This window comes from Perkinsus marinus (assembly GCF_000006405.1).
Source record: "Perkinsus marinus ATCC 50983 genomic scaffold scf_1104296967842, whole genome shotgun sequence".
Classification (NCBI taxonomy): Eukaryota; Perkinsozoa; order Perkinsida; family Perkinsidae; genus Perkinsus; species Perkinsus marinus.
This window is the reverse complement of record NW_003203396.1, coordinates 19,759-42,340: the sequence shown is the minus strand read 5'-3', so window position 1 is coordinate 42,340 and position 22,582 is coordinate 19,759. Positions and strand designations below refer to the sequence as shown.

The 22,582-nt window shown below is 50.0% G+C and overlaps 10 protein-coding genes across 10 annotated transcripts; 8 read left to right on the top strand and 2 right to left on the bottom strand.

Moving 5' to 3' along the window:
• Positions 1 to 66: 66 nt before the first annotated feature.
• On the top strand, positions 67 to 922 carry Pmar_PMAR004190 (Cysteine-rich secretory protein 3 precursor, putative; the record flags this gene model as incomplete). Its single annotated transcript, XM_002768553.1, has 2 exons — positions 67 to 283; positions 327 to 922. 2 exons carry the CDS (start codon positions 67 to 69, stop codon positions 920 to 922), a joined length of 813 nt encoding a protein of 270 aa, XP_002768599.1.
• A 1,002-nt stretch (positions 923 to 1,924) lies between these two features.
• Positions 1,925 to 2,899, top strand: Pmar_PMAR004189 (hypothetical protein; the record flags this gene model as incomplete). Its single annotated transcript, XM_002768552.1, has 3 exons — positions 1,925 to 2,002; positions 2,057 to 2,244; positions 2,290 to 2,899. The coding sequence occupies 3 exons, from the start codon at positions 1,925 to 1,927 to the stop codon at positions 2,897 to 2,899; spliced, it is 876 nt and encodes a 291-aa protein (XP_002768598.1).
• Positions 2,900 to 3,728: 829 nt separating this feature from the next.
• On the bottom strand, positions 3,729 to 4,586 carry Pmar_PMAR004188 (hypothetical protein; the record flags this gene model as incomplete). Its single annotated transcript, XM_002768551.1, has 4 exons — positions 3,729 to 3,774; positions 3,819 to 3,925; positions 4,118 to 4,251; positions 4,526 to 4,586. 4 exons carry the CDS (start codon positions 4,584 to 4,586, stop codon positions 3,729 to 3,731), a joined length of 348 nt encoding a protein of 115 aa, XP_002768597.1.
• Positions 4,587 to 5,020: 434 nt separating this feature from the next.
• On the top strand, positions 5,021 to 7,304 carry Pmar_PMAR004187 (Guanylyl cyclase-activating protein, putative; the record flags this gene model as incomplete). The annotated part of the gene is made up of 5 exons (XM_002768550.1): positions 5,021 to 5,159; positions 5,213 to 5,314; positions 6,195 to 6,209; positions 7,080 to 7,202; positions 7,252 to 7,304. 5 exons carry the CDS (start codon positions 5,021 to 5,023, stop codon positions 7,302 to 7,304), a joined length of 432 nt encoding a protein of 143 aa, XP_002768596.1.
• A 99-nt stretch (positions 7,305 to 7,403) lies between these two features.
• Pmar_PMAR004186 (hypothetical protein) lies at positions 7,404 to 8,264 on the top strand. The gene is made up of 2 exons (XM_002768549.1): positions 7,404 to 7,762; positions 7,805 to 8,264. The coding sequence occupies exons 1-2, from the start codon at positions 7,636 to 7,638 to the stop codon at positions 7,942 to 7,944; spliced, it is 267 nt and encodes an 88-aa protein (XP_002768595.1). The 5' UTR covers positions 7,404 to 7,635; the 3' UTR covers positions 7,945 to 8,264.
• A 62-nt stretch (positions 8,265 to 8,326) lies between these two features.
• On the top strand, positions 8,327 to 8,726 carry Pmar_PMAR004185 (hypothetical protein; the record flags this gene model as incomplete). The annotated part of the gene is made up of 3 exons (XM_002768548.1): positions 8,327 to 8,462; positions 8,533 to 8,634; positions 8,683 to 8,726. The coding sequence occupies 3 exons, from the start codon at positions 8,327 to 8,329 to the stop codon at positions 8,724 to 8,726; spliced, it is 282 nt and encodes a 93-aa protein (XP_002768594.1).
• Positions 8,727 to 9,949: 1,223 nt separating this feature from the next.
• Positions 9,950 to 13,285, top strand: Pmar_PMAR004184 (hypothetical protein; the record flags this gene model as incomplete). Its single annotated transcript, XM_002768547.1, has 1 exon — positions 9,950 to 13,285. One exon carries the CDS (start codon positions 9,950 to 9,952, stop codon positions 13,283 to 13,285), a length of 3,336 nt encoding a protein of 1,111 aa, XP_002768593.1.
• A 108-nt stretch (positions 13,286 to 13,393) lies between these two features.
• Positions 13,394 to 16,855, top strand: Pmar_PMAR004183 (phospholipid-transporting ATPase, putative; the record flags this gene model as incomplete). Its single annotated transcript, XM_002768546.1, has 1 exon — positions 13,394 to 16,855. The coding sequence occupies one exon, from the start codon at positions 13,394 to 13,396 to the stop codon at positions 16,817 to 16,819; it is 3,426 nt and encodes a 1,141-aa protein (XP_002768592.1). The 3' UTR covers positions 16,820 to 16,855.
• A 1,910-nt stretch (positions 16,856 to 18,765) lies between these two features.
• Pmar_PMAR004182 (hypothetical protein) lies at positions 18,766 to 18,936 on the top strand (the record flags this gene model as incomplete). The annotated part of the gene is made up of 1 exon (XM_002768545.1): positions 18,766 to 18,936. A coding segment is annotated over one exon (171 nt), but the record flags the coding sequence as incomplete, so codon positions are not given.
• Positions 18,937 to 21,794: 2,858 nt separating this feature from the next.
• On the bottom strand, positions 21,795 to 22,487 carry Pmar_PMAR004181 (hypothetical protein; the record flags this gene model as incomplete). The annotated part of the gene is made up of 1 exon (XM_002768544.1): positions 21,795 to 22,487. The coding sequence occupies one exon, from the start codon at positions 22,485 to 22,487 to the stop codon at positions 21,795 to 21,797; it is 693 nt and encodes a 230-aa protein (XP_002768590.1).
• Between the last annotated feature and the right edge of the window lie 95 nt (positions 22,488 to 22,582).

Sequence of the window (22,582 nt, the reverse complement as noted above, 5' to 3'; positions counted from 1 at the left end):
TGATGCTTGACGCCGTTGAGTTTTCACATGAAAGTGATTACCCTTTCTGGGAGAAACTTTTCCTCTATGAAAACCGCGATCGTTGGTTTCTTCGTCTTGCAGTCTACTTCAGTTCACGGAGCCTTTGAGGAGGCTGAGGGCGTCGAGGGCTGGGTGAAGGATCATAACTACTTTCGCTGTCTGCATGGTGCCGGACCAGTTGAGTGGAGTACCGAACTGGAGGCCGAATCTCAGCAATGGGCTGATCATTTGGCTACTGAAGGCGGCTCTTTGGTGCACTCAGGTGAATTCTCGGTGGAAGTGACGTGTGTAGTTCCTGGCTTCAGGCTCGTACTCGTCGGCTCCTTATGCTGGGGAAAATCTGGCTATGGGATATGGCGCAGCTCCTAGTGTTTGCAATGGCACTAACAGTGAATATAATCAGCATTGTGCTGTGTGGAATTGGTATAATGAATATAATGACTTTATGAAGGGCCGCTGTGATTCGTGGAAGGACATTTCTGGGATCGGCCATTTTACTGCTATGATTTGGAAGGGCATTGATAAGATCGGATGTGCGAAATCTGGTAACTACTACGTTTGTCAATATGGACATACTAACTGCATGGCTGAGGACCCTACAGGAGGCAGCTATGGTGGTATACAGTGCTTCGATGGTGTCCCCTCTAGAATTGCCAACTTCAATATTGGTCTATGTCCAGAAGACGGCACATGTGTGGGATGCCGAGATGATGAATTGGAGAGTGACGCTGAAGCCAGAGTAGAGCAATGTGGGGCGGGTCCTGTTGAGGACACCCTATGGGAAAGACCACAGGAGGTGCCATCGACTGCTGCTGCTGCTGCAAACACTCTCAATGTCCTATTAGCCACTTATGTTCTTCTATTCATCCAAATACTCCCCGACCATCCATTTGCTGTATAACTCATTTTATGTGTGTTCAACTGTGACCAAGAATTTATCAAGTTTTTTAATCATGTCTTGGAGTGTCTACTGAGAAATGTCAGAGTTGTGCATTAGTGAACTGTTACTGTTATTATCAACGCGTGTGACAGTAGTAGTGCTGTCACCCTTGAAGCATTCTATCTACACTAACAACGAGTATACAGTATTTGAGTGGAGTTTCACCCTAGTGATATGAAAAAGACTAATGAAAAACATATTTCACGACTACTGCATATCACCGCGAATATCGCGTTTTTCACCGAGTATTACGCCACTTCACGTAAAACGGGTTGTGAAACTCCAATGTACTATAGCATGAAGGTGAGAAGGAGATGCATGGTTGTACAGCGTCCAGTAGTAGCTATTGAAGTGTTGCTATCGGCTGACAACGGGGTACTTGTTTTTGCTGAGAACAGCGTTAGGGTTGATAGAAAGGGAGCACTCTCGTTGCTAGCGTTATCACGAAAGACCAATACTGCTCACACAAGTTGTCACTCAAGTGATATTGAACGGTGATCACTCCTGGGAAGTCTCAGGACATCCGCGATAGCAATAGTGACCACATCTCTCTTCTTAATTACGAATTTGTGACATCATGGGACTTACGCTCGACCTACTTCGCCAAAGCTGCATGGTGCGAAATACTGTGCGTGCGTTTTCCTTATGCAAATGCATGAAAATTTGATTTCTCGGGTAATACGGCGAATATTCATATAATCTCTTGGCATGATGAATGCATCCATATAACAAGTATACATTAGCTAAATCAAACTCCCGATCGACTTATTGAGGCGCGTGCTAAAATGACCGTGCGCTGGCGTGCTAATTAGTTAGCACGTCTCTTTTCTCAATGAGCATTTCCATGTCCCGAAAGTAAGTGTCCGATCTCGCTCGCCAGTAGTGTACACAGCAGTCTCGTGTCCTTGGCAAGAGACTGGTACGGTGGTTGACTTAGGTGAAGTTATTGTCTTTGAAATATACATGCTAAATTTAATAGCCTTTCTCGTCGTCATCACAGCGGCCTTTGGGGTTTCCCTACTTGGAAGAAGGGGAATCAAAGTGAGTCTACCGCACAGAGTAAAAGTTGTTGATGAGAAAACCGTTTCTATTCAGGTAATCACAGATAACATTCCCACGTCTCTGAACTCATGCTATGCGTACAGTAGAGCAGCTCAGACCTGGGCCTGGTTCAAGGCCTCCGATGACGACAGTGGTCAAGAACTGCGCGGAGTGCATGTGACTGCTCTCACATGTCTAGGAAATGACAAGATGGTATACGAAGTTCCGGCCGACTCTCTAGGGTAGCCTTTGTCGTTGTGATGATTTATATTATACGACAATCTCAGGGACTTGGGCAAGAGATCAACATTCGCCCCCGCTTTCAAGAGCTATAAGACTAAGGCTGGGAAGAAGGTCAACGGCATGCCTTATCCTTCAGCTAGCAACAAGAATTGTGCGCAATGGGTGAATCGTCTTAATAAGTTCTATCGCGAGACAGGAGTTATTGCTGAAGTCACTGAGGAGATGAAGAGAAGCCGCGTCAATAGAAAAATCGCTAGAGACAACACTGGGAAGTTCATCGAGGCGCTCTGTAGAGTTCAAAGAAATGGTGTGGTAAAGAACGAGGGCAATCTACCCAAAGCTGATACTCCGACTATGCCCCAAGGGGCGCCTTCACAGCTGAACGACGCGTTGATGAGAAAAATCATGGCTCAGCAGCAACAGGAACGCGCCCATGAGGAGGAAGGGCCAGTGACCTATACTCAAGTGCCGGAGCCTGCCGAAGAAGAGCCATCAACTGAGACTTATGTGGCTGGGCAGGAGACATCGACTGATACCTATGCCCCTGAGGGCTCACAAGAGGAGCAGGAGGAGGAGAGGAGGAGAAATGAACTGTTACACGTTAGAAATATCAATTATAAACTCCATACGGAAGTGTGCATGAAATTTGCGTGAGGAATGGTAGTGTGCATGACCAACATGTTGATGTACTCGTCTAGCCACCGACTTGATCTGGGCTGATAGTCGTTCAATGGGGTAACAGTGAACGCTTCTATACGTTCCAGCCATATTAGCACCGAAATTAGGAACAATCGGCAATCGTGAGATCTCCTTCCTTGAGAGATTATATCATAGAGCTCTCGATTGAGAACAGTGACGCGGATGAAACCGAGAGCCTATAGGCTCTTGGTGATAGGCTCTTACACAGAGTTGGTCGTGGCGTCCTTAGGAGAGTCTCGATGCATCACCATCATCGCACTCACCTCGTGCCCAAGTCGCCCTCACTCTACTGTTAGCCCGAGGAAGGCACTAACATGACTTATCGTGGATGCCTCCACCAACGACAGCAGAAGACGAATGTCAATGGAAGGGAGCAACAATATTATTATTTGGATGAACGCTTGACCGTGTGAGCTAGGAGTGTCAGACTTTGATATTGCCAATCGTGAGTCACGATTCGTGACTCTTCACACTACGGTCTACATAATACAAATTCTCCATCTTTATTGGATTTCGTCACATTTGATGTAACATCGTAGATTCCTTTTCCCCCTATAACCTCTTGTGCTTCTCTTATCCCATCCTCCATTAAAACAGCGTCACGCGCCACAAAATTCATCACCGTCCGTCCCACACACACTAGGTTACTCTTAACGCAAGCATATACTTCAACTGGAAACAAAAAAGCGCTACTGCTGATTGACCGCGCGCCACAAAACTCTACACTTCGACAAGTTACCTAAAGCTCATGATGCCGTCAACCACCCCTCCCACTGACCTACCATCACTTTGCCTCTTCTTTCGGGTCATCCTCCTTCTCTGGCGCCGACCTGGAATGCATCACATGATGAAAGACTATATGGGAGTATCTTACTGAGCGGCTGCCTTGGCTGCAGCGATCGCTTCGGGGTAGATATCGCCAGAAGGCTTCATCAAGGAGAAGTAGACGGGATCGAAATTAGCGATGTCGCTGTCGAAAACCTGCCAAGGAGAATATAGTAAATTCTATGGTCATACGACTAGTCGGAGAGTCGCCCCACCGCATGCATAGCGTCATTGAGCAAATTCGAAGTAGTGAGAGAGTCAAGTTCGTAGACAAGACGGTGTAGGAGAAACCGATTAAAAGGGGCAACAAGAATGTTATGACAAGCGGCATGGGAAAAGTAGGCTCACCTCGGGATTTCGCTTCATGAGGGGAACGAAGGCCTCACGTGTGAGGAGTTGCGTTTGGCAATCGAATTTCCCCCAAGCATGTTGCAGACTGAAGTTGGTGTATCGAGTTGCATGGCTAAGCTCTCGACCTAGACCTGAGAGATGACAGGCAAGGCGTGACCATGGTGCAGCATGCAACAGTGATATACAACATGACGATGTTGATAGTAAATGCAGAACTTAAAAGGCGGTCATTTATCGCTTACAACTCAATGAGGTTTCTAAGTTATCACAGTAGAGCTCTCAAGCCATACTAGAATGACTACAGTAGAAGTGTTACGAACAATTACGTATAGGTGATGAATAATCGTAGGAATGGTATGAAGACATATAAGCACCTTTTCCGAGCTGTTCACCACAACATCTTACCTCTGTGTTTGCTCAGAGCCCTATACCAGCGAAATGCATTGGCAACTTCCTTGCTGCTCATCCTGGACGACAACGGAAGTACTGCGAAGCTTGCTCAGGTGGACCACCGAAAACTAATTTTTGAGTTAGCGCTCGCCCAACTGATCGATTTGCTGCGCAGTGATTTCGAGAGTCACTCGAGATTGTGCACGTCACACACCCGCTTTCAACGCATGAATCACGGTATGTGCTTCGAAGCCGTCAAGCGCTATAATTGACATCAGTATCAGCATTATTTATTTTCACGCCATATCACTGAGGAGAATTAAAAATTTTCCTCTACGGTTCAATCTCAATCGCAGCACTCGCTCCTGGTGAGAACATCCTAGCACTTAGGTGAGTACTCCAACCTGTTTTGTATATTGTGTTTTGGAGCTCCGCCTCCATATCCTGACACGATGAAATGCTACAGAGCTCATCACCTTCCTTACTTCAGCTGATTGTTTTCTTTCCCTAATGAAGTACGTAGTTGTACTTTCTCTCTATACAATACTCTCTGCTTGCCTTGCACGTGCCGGCGAGTCTCCAGTCTATGGGAGGCGCCGAATGCGGCAATTCGGTGAGCAATTTCGGGAGTTCGATCTCGATAGGAACGGTAGGCGCTTGGTCGGGGGAAGACTTGTATCGTTCTGATGTTCTATTTGTTAGGTGTGGTAGATGCTCAGGAGATCCGAAGCGCTCTCGGCATTATGCCTACCAGATTTGTTGATATGTTTTTAAAAAGAGTTGATGTTGATCAAGATGGCACAAGTACGTTGGGATGGATCTCATTCTGTGTCAAATTTGTTAAAGCACTCGATGAAAGTGTCCAATATTACTATCTTGATATTCAATTATTGATCACATGCTTGTCCGATTCCTCAGTCTATAGTTAGTGGACACATTCAATTTTATATGCAACATGGTTTAGTACTTATCAGGTCAGTACTTGTAGTTCTTTCCGTGTTGCACTCTTTCGATTTGAGGAATGAGTTACCGTGAAGGAGTGCTCACCTAGTTCATTGCAATATACAGTATGTTCTAGAATAATAAGTATGAGACCATAGAGTGTATCGGCTGTGAAAACTTGTTAGTCGTAGTATTCGCGTGTTAAGCTGTTTTTGCTGTTCAGTTTCCCGGGATGAGTATCTCGACTATGCCCTATCAGACTAAGTGATGATCATCATGATGATGGACTACTACCGTGGTCACTGTATGCGGAGGTCCTCATCTTACACTATTATCCACACCATTATCATCCTTGTGTTGCTTTTATATTTTCGCTGGGTTTCTGAGACTCAATGTCTTACTTCAGTAGAGAAACTAGCTAAGAGCGAGGGGACGGGAGACGTCATGAGCGCGTCGCGAATTAATCAGCCGTCTCCGGTTAGATGTTCTTATGCATTCTATGATCCGTAGCGGGATAGTGCCAGCAATACCTGAGTTGTGGCTCTCTGACGACTCACGTTTCTCGTGACAATTGACTGGTGCCTAGGGAAGGTCAATGTGTCTCATCGATCTGAAAGGAGGCGGTAAATGAACCTTCCTTTGGTCTTACATCGTGTAGTACCTACGCAATAGGAGATGCCTACTACTAGTCATACTACTATAAGGATACCTATACTATTCGGTCGACCTCATCGACTATCAGGTAGCGGTTCACAGGGTAGTAGTAGGGAGGAGGGGGAGGAGGAGGAGTGGTAGTAAATATCAAGGTGATGGTGGGGACTGTACCATTGGGGATGTATGTGACGAATGGGGCAGCTATGCCAGAGGACTGGGTGATTGAGGAAGATATTTGGCAAATGGGGCCGCTATGCCAGGGGTCTGTGGGATTGGGAAATCTATTTCGCGAATGGGGTCGTTATGCCTTAAGACTAAACCATTGGGGAATCCTTTTAGCAAATGGGGCCGCTATGCCTGAGGTTTGTGCGTGATGGGAGTGTTAGTGATGAAATTGGATACCAACAGGACAGGTTCAGGACGGCTCCGACCGTGAGTGAGGTAGACTAGCTGATGGTTGAACGCTCAAGCTGATGGTTGAACGCTCAGTGATTCCCAATGAGCAATAGTTCCATACTTGTACTTGTTCCGCCCACTCGGCTTGAGTCAGGAGCTCAACCTTTGTATTGTCGTCAGGAGGGTTGCGCTTCCAGTGTAGCTTGCTTTCCGTTCCTTCGAAATCTGAAGGCAGTGAAAATAACGCATCTTCGCGAGGAAGTTTTCAGCAATCTTGGGATCGACCTCTACTTTGAGAAGAGATCCAATTTTCTGCTTTCTTCAGAATCGAGCCTCTACTTCACGTCTTGATGTGTACCTATGAGCACTGTGGGTTCGTCCTCAGTTTTCCTTACCGACATGACAGGTGTCACATCGCTTGCTGTTATGCTCTCACTGTGGTACTGCAGCATCATGCTTCTTGCACGAGCTCAACCCGATGAAGATCTTTATATGAAACACTTCGACTCACTCGACACCAATAACGATGGTATTCCTTATTCACAGTATTAGTCTCATTTCCCATTCCCTGTATCAGGTTACGTTGATGTACAGGAGATCAGATCATCTCAGCTTGATATCTCCATAGAATATTTGCCAATCGTCGAGCGCTTTGTTATCACCAGGCTGGCTGAAATGGATACCAATCAGGATGGAATGAGTAATAATGATAGTAGCGATAACATTAGTTGTAAAGTTCTACGTTGCAGTTTCAATGGAGGAGTTCATTGACGGTTCTCTCAGGAAGAGTATAGACGATTAACGTCTTTTGCATATCATTATTTTAAAGGGTTTTAGCCCCCACAGCCTTCCATGGCTCAGTTTCATACGATGGTACCAAGACTTGTTGAATTCGGGGAGATCGTTCTCACAGGGCGGCACTCTGTCACTGCTGGATCATATATGTCCGTAACCATATCGTCCGATTATTTCTCTTCAAGAAAATTATATCGAGAGTCTCAGAAAAGCAAGGCCTTCACTTGAGGAATTTCATCACCTGATCAAGTGCTTCACCGTTATATAACTTCTATTGGATTTTTGTCTATGTCTGTTGTACACTAGTTGAAGACTTGCTAATTTTTGCCCATAATTCTATGCTCGCGTCACTACGTGCAATCGGCTTCTTATCGTGGTTCCTATTCACGGTCGAAAGCCGAGATAAGCTCAATCTGAAGGAGATTTACGACAAGCAGTTCAATCAGTTCGATCTCAACCAAGACGGTACTTGAGCGGTGGACACTGGGATGAAGTTACTTGTTTCAGGCCTGATAGATGCACAGGAAATCAGAGGGAGCATTGGGGATACAGGAGAGAGGTATCTGGATGAGTACTTGAGGAAGACCGACACCAATCAGGATGGTGCGAGTACGTATGCTGGGGAGCACTTATTCTATAGGTGGTAGATTGTGAAACTTGGTATTATACTACTATTATACGACTTGCCGTATTCGTATAGGGAAATGCTTGGGTCTTCACGTTGGAGGTATTCGATACATATCCGAATATAATGTGCGAATCTGTGTGGTTTTTATTTCGTAGTGAAGAACTCTGATTCGTTCACTCCGATGATAAATAAGCTCGTTGTTCGATCAAGGGATGGTGGGATCAGTGCTTCTGTCAGTATCATGGGAGGAGTTCATCGGGGATGCCTTGGCAAAGGACGGCTTTGAGGAGTAAAGTATACTATTTAACTTTTAGGTCTTTAGACCCCTTTATCACTCGTATCCCCTTTGTTGTTGTGTTATTCCCTCGATAGGCTTTGCCAGTCACTCAGAGTTCTTCACCATGCACTCACCACTCTATCTCTCGTCAATCCTGTTATCGATCGTGACCGCTGTACATGCCACCGTGAGGGACGTTGACGCCCAAACTATGGGCCGATTTGACGACCAAATGCATGAGATGGACCTCGATGGGAATGGTAGTGATTACCTTTCCCACTTGCTGCGTCCTCCCTTACAACACTTTAGAGGAGAGTCGACTTTGTTCAGGGCGAGTTGACGCACAGGAGATCCGCAGTATCTTTTTGGACATGTCGGATTCATTTGTGGATAGGTTTATGAGGAATATCGATCAGAATCAGGACGGCAGTTGTAGTGTGTGGCGAGTGAGCTTAAGAGTTTTTACGGTTTTTCTATCAGTTTCGCGCGACGAATACTTCGACTACGCCTTCTCTGAAGACTAGGTCATCATCGGAGGGTTCGCATTCGTCACCGTTTTCGTAGTTTCTAAAGCTCATGTGTTGACTTTTGGTTTTGTCAAGATTTCACTTTCACGCGCGTTTACAGAATTTTTGTCCCAATAACAGTGTGTGTTTCACCCGACTGAGTGTGCATGGTGACTCCCACTGGACGTGTGTTGGTTCATCCCGAAGACCCCAACTTGGTGCTGGAGCTCACGAGCAGAGGAACAGTTAGGATATTTGACTTATTGGCGAGCGACAAGGCTGATGTTGCCGCGGGGGTCATAGAAGACGACTTTGTGAAGGACGTTTGTTGGCTCCCCACTGGCAGTGGAGAAGGGGTCTTCATTACTGTCACCGACAAGGCCTCGGTTAAGGCTTATTCAGCTCTACTGTGCATGCTAGCTCCACCGTATCGGTCACGACCAGAGCCCTTGGAGATCCGTACTGTCCCGGAGAAGACGTTGATGGGGTCAGTTGCAGGGTTGTGTGCTACGCCCACTTGTGATGTGATCGGTATTGTTACGCTTGATGGGAGAGTAGATATAGCAAGATCTCGGGTGAGGGATACGAGTGGACATGATCATACACTATTCCTGGACATCCTCAGCACCGTAGACACCCGTCCTGGCAGTCCGGTGGCGATATGCAGCCCTACTGCCTATGCCTACTGTCATGTTGAGCAGGAGTCGGTGGTGTTGGAGGGGTTTGGTGCTGCTGTGCCACGAAGGGCTCAAAAACGATGTGAGATTGACTATCCTGAGGGAGCTGTAGCGGTGATCAGTGTGGCTGCTACAACTGATGTGGTTGCCTTGATCTTTGACCTAGGAATGGGCAAGTGTCAACTGTGTGCTTATTCGACCTATGAGATGCCACCTAGTGTTGTGCATTCCGATGTGTTCGATGTCACTGAGGTCAGAGGCTCATTGCATATCAACTGCATCAGAGACACTAACGCAGTGGTCATCGTCGTGAGCTCTTCAAGGGTAGTGGCCCGATCGAGAAGCTATGCAGAGGGCGAACGGTGGATGACCCTTGGGATCTGCAACCCTCCTCCTAGCTGCTGTGCCCTGATACCTCAGCGGGACGGTATGGGCTGGGACCGTTGCCTCATCGCTGGGAGGACCATCCAAGACCTTCCGGACCAAACCAAGAGGGCGCTGTCCACCTCCAGTTTGCCACTGGAGGACTCAAACCAAGTTGTTGCATTGCACAGGGCTCTCGAGATGGCGTTCGCGCAGGGAGAGACTTTACCGTCTTGGTGTCATGAGTTTGCTGCTGAGGACGAAATTGAACGGTTGGTCACCGATGGTCCATCAAGGCGGTTCTTCATTAAGCTCGCATTTGTCCTTTCCCCCGAGCACAGGCAGGAGTGCATAGACCTGGGTATAGCGGTGAACACTGAGGACTGCTTCCTAGCGTCAATTGGCCGCTCCCATGACTTCCTGCTACAGCTGGTCACTCGAGTCGCACCTATCACTGACGACATCGGCGCTGAGCTCTGGAGTACATTCTTTCGCCGAATGGGCGTGGGCTTCTGGGCTCAGTCTCTCACCCTGCTACGGTCTACTGTACTCAACTTGCTATTGAAGAACTCCCTTGCTAAGTACCGGAAGACCAAGGAGCTGTCGGTCATTGAGGACGAGAGTGCACTGTGGTTGGCCTTACTGGGCCGGCAAAACGTCCTGGCGTCCCTGTACAAGCAACATGGGCAGCTCACTAGCAACCCTAGGACCCTAAATATTGCCAAGTTCCTGGCCATGGACTTCACTGTACCCGAAAATAAGCGTATCGGGTCTAAGAACGCCTTCGAGTTGATCCGGCAAAAACGGCATTCAATGGCAGCAGCCATTTTCCTGCTTATTGGTGATGTCCGGTCGGCTGCCAATGTGGCCATACGGTACCTTGAGGATGTCCAGTTGGCCATTCTGTTCTGTAGAAGCAGCGCCAACGATGACGGTGTGATGGTCGAGGACAACTTGAATGGGGTATTCGCTGGGAAGCACTTCGATGATTGGGTGGAGCTCTGGAGGCTCTGGTCTTTGCATGACTATAGTGAGCTCGCTAGAAGCTTGGCATCTGTGGCGTCTAAAGACCTTTCGGTCACTGCTTCCGGTATGGTAGAACGTGAATCGGAGTTGGGCGTCCTGCCCACACCGGCCTACCTCAGTACGTGTTCTACGAAGGATATCTTTGAATATCTTCGTAGTGCGGTACCTGCCTTTGGAGCTGTGGCTGCAGAGTTTGTTGTGGAAGATACTCCAACGACTGTTATAGCCACTCGCCTGCTAGGCCGAGGCTTGGTCGCGCTGTTGCCACCTGTGGTCGAGGAATCTCCTCTTACTAGCGCCATTCACTGGGCCCGTAGAGCTTCTATTATGTTTGATGACAACCTCACCCCTCGGAGGGTCTCGGAGATGCCGTCCTGCATACCGGGTAAGGCCTTGCCCCCGCCTTTGGGGAGCGATCTCCAGAGCTACTGGATACGCCGTGTCCGAGGTGCCCTGCTGGACCCAAGACTCAACCCCATGCCTCCAGCACCAGAACTGTGGTCGATACTATCGAGACTGATCCAGACCTCGCGAGAAGGCACGCTCTTGCCCAGCTGGGCAGCAGAGCTCACGTCGATGGTCTTGGCTGGCATTGGGGACTGGTCTACCAGCATACCTGAGATCCAGGAAGCTGCCGCGGCGGTGGTCTTGAGTGAATTCGAAAGGCTCCTGCTGGAGCACGAGGCAGCTGCTGCTGACGGTGTTGATGGGAAAAAGGAGGCCGATAACGCTCGCCTGAGCCTTGCTGAGCATTACACTGGCGTCTTGTTTGAGCTACTGCAGCCGGGGTGTTCACCACAGGTGGCCGTGGAGGCTGAGGCGCCGCCCCTTACTTGCCTCGCCGAATCAACAACTCCTCGCGCTATGCGGCTGCGGTGCCTTGTGGTTTGCTCACTCGTTTTGGAACGAGTTCTGAACCCACCGAAGAGCTTTAATAAGTTGACCGTCTACGAACGGCAGTATCAACTGTTGGTCAGATGGCACTTGAAATCGCATATCTACGGCGCTATGATGGAGCCAGATGCTGTGCAGGCCGGCCAGGCCGATGCGCCCAACAGCGAGCATCCCTTAGAGACCATCTTGGGAGCACCGAGGCGTCTCAGGCTGCTACAGAGTACCAATCCAGTGTATCGCAGAGCTCCCGAGCAAGAGAGCGAGCACTTGCCGAAGTCACTAGCTTTGACGGGCATCGCGAGTCAGGTCGGATGGCATTCGGTCACAGGGCTGTGCTTGGACCGATCTCCTGGGGCCTCACTGCGACTAGCAGTGTCGGCTGGTCACGAGGTCGGCTTTGTGAAGGTTATCGATCTACCCCAACTTATACGGTCCTCTGTTGGTTGTTGTGATGGTATGTCCCCTGAGGAATACTTCCGGGCCGACTTGCACTGGCGCATGGACCTCGAACGATCAGTGCTGAACTCCAACACCAATCTGCCAGCTGGTACCAAGATAGTCCCAAGTGAAAGAACTCCCCTGAGCACAGGGGCTGCCGAGTCCTCACCGACTAAGTCTCTGGGCTGTGGTTTATCCCTCCAGCCCGACTGCCGACTTTATGCTAGCGACGTTATGTTACTCTCGTTGGGTATCAGTTGGGCGAACGGCGACCACGGCACGCGTGTGTTCGAGCGCTATAATAACGCGCCTGCCTCTGGTCGAGCGTCGGTAAGCAGCTCCCTCACAGCGCACCCTACAGCTGGTGTTTTCGCGTCCGCAGCTAGTAACAACGTTAGGGTGTACTCCTTCGGGTGCCCGGCCTTGGACGAGCCTGCTCAGGAGCTATGCATCTACGAGATGCCACAGCGTCTTGCCTTGCGCGATTCTCTTCGGCTCGCATCCTGGTCGGAAAACGGCGAAGTGCTTGCAGCTATCAGCAAGATGGGGTGCATGGCGATATGGTCCACCCGACGGCCTGGCAAGCCGATCCTATCCTTCAACACGCCTTACATTCGAGGGAACGATGTGAAGGCGTTGACGCCCTCTGGCTCTATTATGCTCATATGTGGGCGAGAGACTGCGGACGGTTCTGGTGGTGCTGCCATGATCGATTGTCGAAGTCCAGAGTTGGTGGTCCAGAAGTGGGATGCCGGGCCTGGCCGGGAGTATACCTCCATCTCTGGGTTGTCCACTACTCACGAGCTGCAGCTTGGTACTTGTGATGGACGAGTTGTGAATGTTGATACTCGAGCTGGTGGTAAGAATAAGACGGTTATGCTCTACACTGGCGGTAATGAGCGAAGCCCTGCTATCTACAGTCTACTCCAGTACGGTCCCAATCAAGATGGAATTGTGGCGGTCACACACGGCAGTGCCGTTGGAGTCCTCCCACCAGGGAAGGACGGAGGCTCGTTCGACGCCGGATACGTCATGCATAAGGGTGGTATGAAGTCGTCCGTCCAAGCTGCCTTCAGCAAGATCGGCCCTAAGCTGGTTGCTGCCGCTGATGCCCATGGAACTGTGGCTATCACTGCTGGGGCCTCTGATGAACAAATATTATTACACAGACTGCCTTGATTCTGCTCTTCTCACTATAGCATTGTAATTTGAAAAGTGTTTCTTACATCTGTTCAGTCGAGTTGGAGTGGAATGTGAACTCAGTCATTGCAGAGTTCGGTCCTTTGCATGGAGGGTAACGCCTTCGTGGAGGCCGACACTGCTACAATGGCGGTATGCTTCCCGCAGACGGCAACACCGAATCGACCGTTTATTCCCTGCGATCGGCGAGGAAGACTGCGGGCGTTCCTACGTCCAAACAGAGTGAAGACTGCCAAGTACTCGGTTTTGACTTTTCTACCACTGAATTTGTGGCATCAATTTCATGTCTTCGCCAACTTGTACTTCCTCTGCATGGCAGGGCTTCAGATGCTGCCGTGGATATCGGACTCGGATGGTCGTCCGTATATCCTCCTACCCCTGGGCTTTGTTCTCGCTGTTACTGCTATCAAGGACGGCTTAGAAGACTACAACCGTCATAAGGCCGACTCTGAGGAGAACAAGAGGGACGTGGCGTTAGTGGTCCCCGATGGGGATGTCTGCACTGTGGTCCAGTGGGAAGCTCTGAGGGTCGGCGATGTCATTCGACTTGAACGAGGAGATCGCGTCCCTGCTGATGTGGTGATACTAGCGAGCGCTGATGACAATGAAGAAGGACAAGTGTTTGTTGGCACGGAGCATCTCGATGGTGAAACCTCTTTGAAACCGAAGTCGGCATTGGCTCAGACTAACAGGCTCATTGCTTCTGATGGAGACGCGGGGAATCTCAACTCGCAGTTCGGCATTTGTCGAACGAGACTGAGAGTCCGATATGAAACCTCATGTGAGAGTCTTCACTCTTTCCATGGTGTGATCGAGATAGAGGGGTGTTCGGATGGTCTTCTACCTCTATCGGTCGATCAAGTCATTTTCCGAGGCAGCACTGTTGAGACGACATCGCGCCTTTGGGCTGTTGTAGTTTATACCGGTCATGAAACGCGGATTCTTAAGAATGCTATGAAGCTGAAGCCGCGGTATAAACTGTCCAAGCTCATGCTGTGTTACAACAAACACATTATTTGTCTTTTTGCCATACAGTTCGCTCTGTGCTCGCTCACTGCTGTTCTGCATCTATCGCTTTCCCTCGCCTTCATGGACCGCCATTTTTACTTGTCCAAGGCGGATGTGTTTGACGTTCTTAAGGTTTTCGGTGCGCAGTTACTACAGCTTACCCAATTCGTTCCCATAAGCATTCTTGCTACGCTCGAGGTCGTGAAGGTGGTTCAGTCCTTGTTGGTCGTGGACCGCGATCCTGAAATGCCCGGCTGTAAGACTAACACCTGTACAATCATGGAAGAGCTCGGCTCCGTCCGTCACGTTTTCACCGACAAGACCGGTACTTTGACTGAGAATGTCATGTTGCTCAAGTCTCTATGTATCGTCCGACCAGGGTTACCACTGAGTCCCTCTACTCGCGTACTAGATAACGCCTCGGCCGAGCCCCCCGACAGTCCACGACGAGGTCGTCCTACTGGTTTCTCTGACTTCTGGTCCCACAGTATGCACGAGTCAGTGCCGAGGTGTTTACAAAACCATGTTGCGACTGATTTCCCTGTTGAGGAACTGCGAGCGGAATGGGGCTTCGATACGACAGAAGCTCGACTGCTCCTCCTGGCGATGGCGGTTTGTCATTCGGTCATTGCTCGAGCTCAGGAGTACTGCGCCGACCTCATCCTCGACGCGAGCTCCCCTGACGAGCTCGCTTTAGTGGCCGGTGCTGCCATTCTTGGCCTTGTATTCTACGGTAGGCGCGGCTCGAATGAGGTTCGCCTCAAAGTTGACCATCCGTGGGCCGCTCGTATGCTTGGCTCTGTGGTTGGCGAGGTGAGCGTGAACGTCTTGTTGACGTTGCCGTTCGACAGCGACAGGAAGCGGATGAGCGTCGTTGTTGAGTTCCAAGGGGAAACTATGTTGCTATGCAAAGGCGCTGACTCTGCTATGATAGCCGCTGCGAGTGATGGTGTGAACCCTGAGCTGATGCAGGCTGTTGACAAGTACTCTGAAGTCGGTCTTCGCACTCTTGTCTTTGGCTGGAAAAAATTCGACCCTATAGAACTGCGAGAACTCCTCACAGAGGTGTACGAGGCCAACTTGAATGGTTCACCCGAGCGCTTGAGAGATGCCATGGAAGCATTGGAATCCGGTCTGGACCTGGTCGGCTGTTCTGGCGTTGAAGACATGCTCCAGCCCAGGGTTCCCGAGACCTTGGAAGCCCTGCGAGAGCACGGCATGAAGGTGTGGATGCTCACTGGTGACAAAGTCGAGACTGCTGTTAATATTGGCCATAGTGCCGGGTTGTTCCCACCCGATGGACAAAGCTATCTCCTTGATACGACAGATGCCGTCGAGCTCAGTGAGATGTTGCAGTTCACTCGCCCTATGGTCACGACTCAGTCACAGAGTAGCGTCATTTTAACTGGGGATTCCTTGTCTGTTATACTCCGGAGTCGGCAACTTCGGGCGTTGCTATTCGAGGCGCCGATAGCCTTCGTGATGGCATGCCGAGTGACCCCAGCTCAGAAGACTGAGCTTGTGACCACTGCTCGGGCCTATTGCTCTGGTCTGGCCTCGCGTGGAGAGGAGACGGTCCGTAGCAGCTCGCAAGGTGGGGCGGTCCTTGCTATTGGTGATGGTGCTAACGACGTTGGTATGATCCAAGCCGCGGAGGTTGGCGTTGCGGTGGCTGGTTATGAAGGAGCTCAAGCTGTTCGCGCCAGTGACTTCGTTATCACACGATTCCATCATCTACAGCATTTACTCCTTTTTCATGGTCCTGAGCTCTTGAGGAAGAACGCGTTTGTTGTATATTATTCGATATTCAAAAACGCTGGTTTTTCACTGTTACCATTTGTGTACGGTATTGCTTGTGCGTTCTCTGCGACCAGCGTCTACCAGGTGGTCTTGAAACAATTTTATAACACCTTTTTCACGGTCTTGCCAGTGATAGCTTATGCAGTGTTCGACCACCAGGGGTTCATTCGAGCCGTGGGGCCCTGGGAGGCCCGCTTCGGCCCTTGGCATCTCATCGTGTGGACGCTAAGAGGACTATGGTGTGCATTCAGCTTCTTCCTGGGCTCGTTGATACCATTTGCTACTTTCGCCAATTCTTTGGTCGGTATATACTCTGTCAAGGGATACGCTGAAATCTCCACAGAGAGCCTCGGTCTGCTAGCCACTGCGACTTCCGTTATTTTCTTCAACTCGGCAATTTACATCTGGTCAACCTCCCCGGCTAGTCATGGCCTCTATGCTTTTGGTACCGGACTCTTTCTACTTGTGTGGCTTGCTCTGGACCAATCGGTTTTCGCCTCTGCCGGTAGACTGTATCTGTGGTCACCGATGGGAATCGCAGCGTTGCTTTTATCACTTTCTCTCGCTGGGTTGTCTCTTATTTTCGCTGTCGATTCACGCTTGGGGCGCTTTGTGGCTATCAAAAATGATTTGGAACTGCAAGAACAGGCCGATCAAGGAAAGTCGACGGCGGCCTCGAATTCGAGCACGGATCCATTGGAATAACGTATCGCTGCTATCCAGTTCATCTCATCTTCGTCACATTTGATTCATCATCACTATTTTTGTCATTCTCAGTAGTTTCGCGTTAACTTGTTAATAACTGTCCGGTCCAGTCGTGGTTTTTGTCTTTCTACCACTACTGTTCCATGCTCAGCAGGAGTCCTTTACCTCCGGCTGTGTGCAATCAGCTTGGCGGTCATGGCATCCTTTCACCGAAGGGCGTAAGGTGTAAGCCCCCTATCAACGTGGTAAGCGGAGGAATACACTGTGAACGAGTTTACTATTGATGAGTAACGGCTTTGAAGTTGACGAGTTGCTTCAGTGACGGTATTGTAAGTCACTTCCACCAGAAGATCCACCATGTGATGCGTGTATCGACTAACAACAACTGTGTATTGCGGAACTCCTATCGACCTTCCTAGCAGTATGGGGATATATACATGATTTATTACATGTGTTGATTACACTGCAAGATTTTCAGCGGGTTTATCTTTGCCACCAACTACCCCGAGTCGCATGTAAGGAAACTCAACTGACTCCAGCTGGAGGGCATCAGCCAGATAGGCTAACACTAAATCGTAATTGGTGAGTGGGCACTGGACTCTGTGGCGCGATCCTGTCCGATTAGTCGGGTTGAAAAATCCAGTCAGATGGGAAGGCCATCCGTCGTCGATGAGGTTCAGCATGCATAGCATTCCATTCAACACGGCATCGAGTAATCTTCTGGCGGTTTCTCATCATCAATGGCGCTCTTCCCGGCTCGTGTTCGAGGCGAGAATCATCAGATTCTCGTGTTGCCTCATGCTTCGCATCAGTCCGATGGATGGACTAATATGCGGTCCTTAGTCCGGTCCCATCCCATCCCGATCCGAGGAATCAGAAATCACACGTATCGTCGTCGTTAGCCATAGACGATAGTAAACCTCAGGCCGGTATGTACGGTGTTGGAGGCCGAAGCACTAGCGATATCGACGGCTTTGTGTCGAGAGGCTGTGTCTCTCTGGAGACATAGTAGAATGACGAGGAGAGAGTCGATAGCAGACATCCCTGGAGGAAGAGACTCAGAAGGATTTAGTGCTGATTATGAGCGGCAGCTGACTAGTTTGGGATAGCATTTTGGGATGGGGCGTAACACGATGTCCGGTCGTAACACTATTATTAGAACGCACAGTGCAGTTCCTACGACTCTGGAGAAACCTCGTAAGTAACGAGAGCCGGTAGAGTGCCTCTCGGGGACATTTGTCGTGAGTGACGAGAGGAAGCCAAGGCGGCACGATAGCTCCCATTGGGGTGGGAGCAGGGTCGAGCTGCTCTGGCAATAGTTGATCCAGGAGAGCGGGAAATTTGCCCGTATAAACCTCTGTTTGATGTCTCCTTCATTTCAATTGAAACAGTCCTTAATAACTAGCAATTCCTCTCATTTCAATGCATGTGTTTTTGATATCCGATCTCCCCTATTGAGTTTTCTAGTGGTCGGGTCGGGTCTGAGCTGTCCTAAAGTATATCTCATCGCCATATATGGTTGGCCGCAGGGCCACATCGACGCCCATGAGAGGAGCTCTGAAGAGGCCTCGTGTGTCAGTAGGTAGAAGTGGCTCGAGTGTGTCCAAGACTCCCCGCTACGCCAAGCTCGTGCGCCAGAGTCCAGGCCCTAGTTCAGCGGCTAGCCAGGAATCGGTGGTCGACATCTGCAGTAGCAGCGAGGATGAGGACAGCGCTGCTCGGAGGGTCAACAAACAGCGCCCATCTGGGCCGTTCTGGTCGGAACAATTTTTTCGGGATCTACCCGGTGGTCCTAAAGAATCCACTACAGCGAAATCGAGAGCTCCTCGAGAGCCTCCTAGGTGAGGCTTCCAAAAATTCTCGGAAATTCCTTCACTTCATTTCGCATTTCAGAGTCGCCAAAGTACGGACAAGAGCCCCTCGAACGGCGGTCGTTGTTGTAACAGAGCCGACCCCAGTCCTCGTTGTGGCGAAGGAAAGGAAAAACGAATTAACCGCTGCCTTGCAAAACGGTGGCAGGATGGTCGTTGTCCTATCCGGCCCACCAGGGTGCGGGAAGAGCTTCCTATTGCATACAGTGTGCGACGAGCTCGGCCTGTCTGTGACCGAGTACCGCAGTAAAGCATGGGTGAGGGGTAGGATGGGAGATATTTCAGAACGTTCTGGAATCACCCCAACACCTTCAGGTTATGAGGAACGCCACGCTTTGGTGCGGTTCTTGCGGACTCCCCTCCCCCTCTCAGTGAAGCTCATTCGGGAGTCTGTCCTCGATCTCATGTCCACTCGGCAATCCTCTTATTCTGGTCAGCCTCGGTCGATTTTGGTTTCCGAAGGACTGCATCATCGCTCAGGAAGTGCATCTGAGAGAGAAGTCCTCGAGAGTTTGGTCTCAGCCAAAGGGCGTGTTGCCATCAGCACTACCAACTATCGTTTACTAGACAAGCTGAGTAAGTGCAATCTGCCCACCACCGGTCATGCACTTCTATGCAGGGCAAACGGTGCCGCCAGAACGCTTAAGAGTGCTCACTTTCCGGCCCATATCTGTTACGGGTATTCGAAAGATACTCCGGGCAAAGATATCGGCCATGAGTTCGGCCAAGACACCTCCGGGTGAGGGATGATCTTGACAGTTTCCGAATGGGACTCTATAGTGTAGGTTTGATCGATACATTAGCGACGGAATCGCGAGGCGACGCGAGATTTGCGCTAAACCAGCTCGAGGCCGCCCTGGCTGGCGGCTCAGTGACTGCATCAAGTGGAGGTGGTGGTGGAACGAAAGATAACACGTTTGATTACTTCCATGCTCTGGGCAAAGTAACGGCCTTGCTGATGGGCGTAGGGGACGTAGATGGACAACGTAGCGCTTTTACGTTTCTGGGAAAACGTGAATTTCGATGCTACTCTGCGGGTGTGGTTTACGATCTCTCCTCGAGAGCTACGAGACAGTCCGTGAGCGATCAGGTCCTCTATTGCAAGCGGATAGATCCCGATGCACCAGATAGGCCACCAGCACAGTTGCCGTCCGAGAAGCTCGTCCCAAAACTCGATCGGTTACCACCTTACTTTGACGTAGAAGATCTATGCTGTATGCCCGACTGGGAGAACAGCGATACGGTATGAACACCGGCGTTCGCTTTACGTTATCTTCAAATTCAGGTCGTGAATCTCCTTCATGAAAATTACATCGATTTCTACGGTGACATTGGTGATGCCGCGGAGTGCATGTCGCGGCTTGCATCAGTTGATGCTTATCGCAACAGCGCATACAGGCCCTGGTGAGGCCACCGTTCTCGGGCCTGTCCTTCTCAGTGGCTCTGTTAGATCATGGGCGCAGTTATTGCATCATCGTATGTCTCAGGCGATCAGCCCACAGTGTAGACAGCAGCGTTGGAATGTATTTTCTATCGTCTTGGGCATGCCGAGCCGTTATGGATAGTAACTGCCATCCAGTAGCTCCATCGAAAGGTCGATTACACCAATTCCGAGCGGAGCGAAAAACAGAAGATCGGGAACAGAAATCAGTGGGAAATATCGTGATCGAGAGTACCTCTTGAAACGGCGTTGTATCGTATCAGTTCCTCGTGCATCTCAACTACCTCTTGAGTGGTACTTGTCGATCGCCGGCTCTGGCGGCCACTATGATGGTGCCTTTCACTGACTTATGCTTGCGATCGACACGTGGTGAATGGCCGCGGCTATCTGGCAAGGCCCTGGACATGGTGAGGCAACATGCTGTATACTTCAATCTTATTATTTTCCTGGCGCGTAAATCGAGAGTCGCACAGATCATACCTCATGGCCTTATTATCCCAACCGTCCACATCTTAACAATCACTAGCGATACATCCTATTGTAGCTCTCCAATCAGCACGCTCGGTATGAGCTCATGAGCAATGAATGACCCATGCTTAGGTACACAGTTTAGCTGCGGACGGGTCAAGCACTCCTACATGGCGAGCCTACAAAGATGATCCGATCGAAAGCCCTTCGGCGGTCGACGACTTCAATCTGGATCCAATCTCTGAGGTGCGTACAGCATCCTTAGGCTCACTGGTGATTGGAATGTCTTCAGAACTTCGATGAAGCACCGCCTGCGCAATCCCAGATGAATATTATGGAGGACAACGAATGGGATGACCTTACCGAGGAGGATCTCCGGTTACTCGACGCGGCGGTCGATTTACCCAGCGGATGAACTGAACAATTCTCTTGCATTCACTCGTGCTATTGTGTTAGTTAGTAACAACACATAGCTCAATAGGGACCCGGAAATAAGACCTCCCTGTACTCCCACGCCCGAATGGTGCTCCAGCAAAATCCCAAGTTCAAACACTTGTACGTTTCGTACGAAATGCCTGTGATTCACAGGGAATATAAGGTTAGGCAATACTATCAAGTCAACAAGCAGATGGTCAATACGATTCGTATAGGGGAATTCATGGCCTTTAGGTACGCAGAACATATGCAAAGCCAAGTGATCCATCATATACTACATATCTAATACGATACATCCGCATTTACCAATAACCTCAAATTTACTGGGAAGTCCGTGTCAAACCTCACACGCCATGCAGGCAATAGTAGTGAACTGCTATTCAAGTCCTCATGAGTCGAGAATGTGCCCTTGTAATCTAATGCTTATTTGATCATATCCTATAGGTTTGAACTTCCGCTTTGCTCGTTTTGATCGAAGCTTTACGAGTCTCCAAGAGCTAAGAACGGTGAGTTACTGCCGGTAGTTGTACTCGTCCTACTATCCCACTCGTACGTGAGGTGACATAACTCAAAGCAACAACGATTGAAATAGCGTTTCACTACTATCGACTCGCATGATCCACGAGCATCGACACATAATGAATGTAAAATAAGTCGAATCGTAGATGCCGGTGCAACTACATGAATGGCATGGATAATGCAAGATCATCACGGATATACTAAGGCCCTCCATTCGTTAGACGAGCTTGATGATGAGCCTCTAGGGTGGCGTTTGGGTAGTGGCAACCACTTGAGTTGTCGGAGATACAGTAGTGACCGCTTGAGTAGTCGGCCCCACGGTAGTGACCACTTGTGTAGTCGTAACCATAGTGGTGGCCACCTGCGTCGTAGGGGCAGCAGGAGTGGTGGCCTGGCTAGTCGACATCATAGACGATGTCGCTGCAGTAGTAACAGTTGACGGGGTTGTAGTCTCCCCATAATTGTTGCAGACGCTTGGACCGCAGGGCTGATCACCAACGTAGCAGACAGGTACATAGAGCCACCATTTGCAATAGGACACGCGATCACCGGAAAGCCCGGGGTTGGCGGCGGCGCAGTAAGCATCGCAGTTAGGACTCGGACCAGCATGGGAGTCCGGAGGACCTTCAGTCGGAGCGAGGGTACCGGTAGGGCAATCGGATGGGCCACAAGGTTGATCGCCGCCCTGACATGTGGGTTCGTTCTTCCACCACTTACAGAACGAAGACGGGCCATTGAGGCCAACGCAATAGGTGTTGCAGGAGGCAGACTCGTGGGAGTGGGCACCGGCTGGTAGGGGAGGCGTGGGCGCGGGTGGCCACGTCTGGGAGGTGCACACCGTCTGATCACCACAAGGTTGATCACCGCCGAGGCAAGTTGGACGAGGAAGCCACCATTTGCAGTACGAAGCCTCATCATTAAGACTCTGACACATCGTATCACAAGCGGGCTCGTATGTTCCGTCGCCAGTTGGAACCGCGTCAGTCGGCGCCACTGTCACAGGAGGACCGCAAATAGCGATCGTACCAC